General features: G+C 39.8%; 1 protein-coding gene across 1 annotated transcript in view; it reads right to left on the bottom strand.

The window, feature by feature from the left end:
- Positions 1 to 310: 310 nt before the first annotated feature.
- Positions 311 to 4,831, bottom strand: part of LAMTOR5 (late endosomal/lysosomal adaptor, MAPK and MTOR activator 5) — an 8,416-nt gene continuing 3,895 nt past the window's right edge. Inside the window, exons 3-4 of the mRNA XM_011948060.1 lie at positions 3,286 to 3,403; positions 311 to 642 (exon numbers count right to left, since the gene is read on the bottom strand). Of these exons, the coding sequence (XP_011803450.1) occupies positions 582 to 642; positions 3,286 to 3,403 (179 nt within the window). The 3' untranslated portion in view covers positions 311 to 581. The remainder of the gene's footprint in view (positions 643 to 3,285; positions 3,404 to 4,831) is intronic.

Raw genomic sequence — 4,831 nt, 5'->3', positions numbered from 1 at the left:
CAGGACTCTGTCTACCAAAAAAAAAAAAAAACAAAAAACAAAAAAACAAACCAAACCAAAAAAATATGAAACATAGAAAACTAGTGTTAATGTTTAAGTCAGTAGGCTATTGAGGGTTTAAAAGTTGTACGTAGATCTCTGACTGCACAGGGGTGGGATCCATGGATGTACCTGTGAGAATGTAGGTATTTCAGGAAGCTTCTTAAACAAAAGCAAGTAATTTAGAACAAAGACCTTTTAAAACAATTACAATTTGATAACTGAACAAAAAGAACATTTGGTTAAGTTTAAAGAATCTAGAAAAGATCCATTTTCCTCCAAACAGATTTATTGAATATAGCAAAATTCTATATACAAAGTGACCTGGACCTGCTGCTTCAAAACATGGTCCTTTCTTACTAATATCTTGATAGTCGGTCTATAGAGCATTAGAAAGCAATTGACTCTTAAATAAATAGAAAAGTGCCCAATGCACATTAAATGAATGGCCTAACTACTGGAACTTTAGTAGTTCTATAAGGTAATTAACATAGGTAGGATCGAGTTCCTGTGACAGGCTGCTGAAGAACAGATGTGAGGTGTCAAGAGGCCATTTTGTGCACTGCCACTGTGATGCCATCATGTTTCTGGATCATAATGTTCCTGAAATGCAAGGAAGAAAATATTCAGTAAGATGTTATCAGTGGTACTTCACTGTAAGATTCAAGATGTTGTTTGGTTTAGGACACAATGTATAAAATAATGTAATTCTCTATGTATAAAACCAATAAACATTAACAAAACATTTGGGAAATACATAAACGTATAGCATATAAACACGAAATGAATTCTTAATCCTACTACATACAGACAACCACTGTTAATATTTCCCTGGTTCTTTGTTTTGGTTTTTTTAGGCACTGTCTTGCTATGTTGTCCAGGCTGGCCTCCAACTCCTGGACTAAGCAATCCTCCTGCTTCAGCCACCTCAGTAGCTGGAACTACAAAAAAAAGGCTTTCCTGGTCCTTGTTTTCTTTGCATGTATATGATACAGTCATGTGCTGCATAACAATGCTTCAGTCAACAGTGTACCCTACATATGATGGTAGTCCCATAAGATTATAATGGAACTGAAAAATTCCTATTGCCAAGTGACCTTTTAACTGTCCCAACGTCACAAAGCACAACACACTATTCACATGTTTGTGGTAATGCTGGTATAAACAAATTGTGAAATTGTGCTGCCAGTCATAAAAAGTATAGCACAATTATGTACAGTACATAACACTTGATAAGAAATGACTATACTATGGTTTATGTATTTACTATGCTTTTTTTTTTTTTTGAGATGGAGTCTTGCTCTGTTGCCCAGGCTGGAGTGCACTGGTGTGATCTCTGCTTCCCGAGTTCAAGCAATTCTCCTGCCTCAGCCTCCCAAGTAGCTAGGATTACAGGTGCCTGCCACCATGCCTGGCTTTCATATTTTTAGTAGAGACAGGGTTTCACCATGTTGATTAGGCTGGTCTCAAACTCCTGACCTCAAGTGATCTGCCCGCCTTTGCCTCCCAAAGTGCTGGGATTACAGGTGTGAGCCACTGTGCCCGGCATACTTTTTATAATTATTTTAGAGTATACTACTCCTATTAAGAAAAGGTTAACTATAAAACAGCCTCAGACAGGTCCTTTAGGAGGTATTCTAGAAGGTATCATCATTACAGGAGACAGGAGATGACAACTCCATGCATGTTACTGCCCTGGATGACCTTCCAGTGGGAGAAGATGTGGAGGTAGAAGACAGTGATATTGATGATCCTGACCCTGTGCAGGCCTAGGCTAATGTGTGTTTCTTGTTTTTAACAAAAGTCTAAAAAGTGAAAAAAAAAAATTAAACAAAAGAATTTTTGTGCAGCTGTACAATTGTTTTAAGTGTTATTATAAAGGTCAAAAAGTTTTATTGGCTCACTCAGAGCAACTTCCAGTCTTGTAAGCTCCGTTCATGGTTAGTGCCCTATTCAGATATACTTTCTTTTTTTTTTTTTTTTTGAGATGGAGTCTCGCTCTGTCGCCTGGGCTGGAGTGCAGTGGCCGGATCTCAGCTGACTGCAAGCTCCGCCTCCCGGGTTCACGCCATTCTCCTGCCTCAGCCTCCCGAGTAGCTGGGACCACAGGCGCCCACCACCTCGCCCGGCTAGTTTTTTGTATTTTTTAGTAAAGACGGGGTTTCACCGTGTTAGCCAGGATGGTCTCGATCTCCTGACCTCGTGATCCGCCCGTCTCGGCCTCCCAAAGTGCTGGGATTACAGGTTTGAGCCACCGCACCTGGCCTCAGATATACTTTCTAAAAATTTCTCTATATCGTATTTTTACTGTATCTTCTCTATGTTTAGATACACAAATACCACTGTTATTAACTGCCTACATTATTTAGGCTACAAATCTTTGTAGTCTAAGAGCAATACAGCCTAGGTGTGTAATAGGTATACCACCTAGGTTTGTTTAAGTACACTCTATGATGTTCATACAACAAAACTGCCTGACACATTTCTCAGAATGTATCCCCATTGTTAAGCAATGCATGACTGTATGTTTCTTCTTTTTACAAAGCTGTGATGGTAGCAGTTGTATATGTTTTTTCACATATTATTCTAAGGACCATCACTTGGAATATCTTTAGTAATTTTATTACTTTAGAAGTAATTTTTGGCTGGGTGCAGTGACTCATTCCTGTAATCCCAGCACTTTGGGAGACTGAGGTGGGCAAATCACTGGAGCCCAGGAGTTTGAGACCAGCCTGGGAAACATGGTGAAACCTCCTCTCTACAAAAAATAGAAAAATTAGCTGGGTGTGGTAGTGCACACCTGTAGTGTCAGCTATAACTCGGGAGGCTGAGTTGGGTGAATCGCTTGAGTGATTGAGAAGGGTTGAGGTCACAGTGACCCATGATCACACCACTGTACTCCAGCCTGGTGCCACGGCAACACCCTGCCTCAAAAAAAAAAAAAAAAGAAAGAAAAAAAGTAGTTTTTATTCTCGGATTAGTTTTCCTTTGTGCTATTTATTACTTTCTTTTGGTTGATAAACTGATAGTTTGTGTCAATTCTTATTCTTCATTTAAATAGCATTGTGTCTTGAGAGCACATTAGCTTTAGGGATCAACTTGTCTGATCCTGTGGTCCAAAAGATTAAGAACTTTTCCCAAAGTAGTTTGAATAAGGAATCACTGATGAACACAGGGCCGGCCCCCGCCAATTTTACCGGGAATTTTTCTGAACAAAAAGGAAAGGATCTGTTGAAATCTACTCACCCATTATCTGATTCTAGACACACTACAGGAATATCAGTGGGGTCAGAGGTTAGCTTAGCTGCTTGCTGGGCTAGAACAGATATCACTCCAGCATGCTCATCTGACAGGGTCCCACGGCCTAGAAAACAGAGATGATATATGTCACCTGATTGCTCATAGAGTATTTCTGCTAGAATAAGCTAGCTGGTTGTTTTAAAATGTCAACAGAATTGTCTTTTTATTAATGTTTGTATTAGTCTGTATAACAGTAACTAAATCTTGGGTACAAAAGTACCTATAAATTCTAGGTACAAAAATTAATTACTAAGTATACTTCACAATATATTTCTGTATACAAAGGCAACACAAACTTAACTGTACCTGAAACCAAATCAGGTAACAGACACGCCACTATGGCAGAGCATATGGATGTACCATTACTATACAAAACATTTTGACCAGATTCGATGCCGACGTTTGGGCCTTGAAGGTTTCTTGAAGGAACTCATTTAGTTTTAGATTTCCATACCTGAATTTCAGTCTTTCCATTAGTGAGCCTGGCAAATGCTTCCAAAAATTTACCCTTTTTCTCCCAAATGAGTGATGTGCATGTTAAACATAACTGAGTTACACAGATTACCTCTTTCAGTTACCCTTCCAGCAAAAATTCAGAGCTTTAAACATTCCTGACTTAGGAGCAACAAGTCTTGGGTTTACTAGTTCTGTCACTAATTAACGGCTTTAGTTACTTACCTTTCCAAACTTATTTCCTCATCTGTAATTGCTACCATTTATTAAGTATTATGTCTCAGTTCTATGTAAGCATTTTATACATATTATATAACCTTAAAATATTGTGATTAGGCCAGGTGTGGTGGCTCATTCTTGTAATCCCAGCACTCTGGGAGGCTGAGGTGGGTGGATCACCTGAGATAAAGAGTTCGAGACCAACCTGGCCAACATGGTGAAACCCTGTCTCTACACTAAAAATACAAAAATTAGCTGGGCATGGTGGCAGATGCCTGTAATCCCAGCTACTCAGGAGGCTGAGGCAGGAGAATTGCTTGAACCTGGGAAGCAGAGGTTGCAGTGAGCCAAGATTTTGCCACCACACTCTAGCCTGGGCAACAGAAGAAGACTTTGTCTTCAAAAAAAAAAAAAAAAAAAAAAAAAAATTGTGATTAAGAGACCTCAGGGCCAGACAAAAATCCTAGCTTAACTACTTACCAGCTGTATGACCTCGGGCAAGTTATTTAACCTCTGTGTCTCAGTTTCTTTTTATTTTTATTTTTTGAGATGGAGTCTTGCTCTTGTCATCCAGGCTAGAGTGCAATGGTACAATCTTGGCTCACTGCAACCTCTGCCTCCCACGTTCAAGTGATTCTCTGCCTCAGCCTCACGAGTAGCTGGGATTACTGGCACCTGCTACCATGACTGGCTAATTTTTTTTGCATTTTTAGTACAGATGTGGTTTCACCATGTTGGCCAGGCTAGTCTCGAACTCCTGACCTCAGGTGATCCACCAGCCTCTGCCTCCCAAAGTGCTGGGATTACACGTGTGAGCCAC

This window comes from Colobus angolensis, unplaced genomic scaffold, assembly GCF_000951035.1.
Source record: "Colobus angolensis palliatus isolate OR3802 unplaced genomic scaffold, Cang.pa_1.0 Scaffold273, whole genome shotgun sequence".
NCBI classification, from domain to species: Eukaryota; Metazoa; Chordata; class Mammalia; order Primates; family Cercopithecidae; genus Colobus; species Colobus angolensis.
Note: the sequence above shows the minus strand (reverse complement) of the source record. Positions and strands in the feature narration are given on the sequence as shown.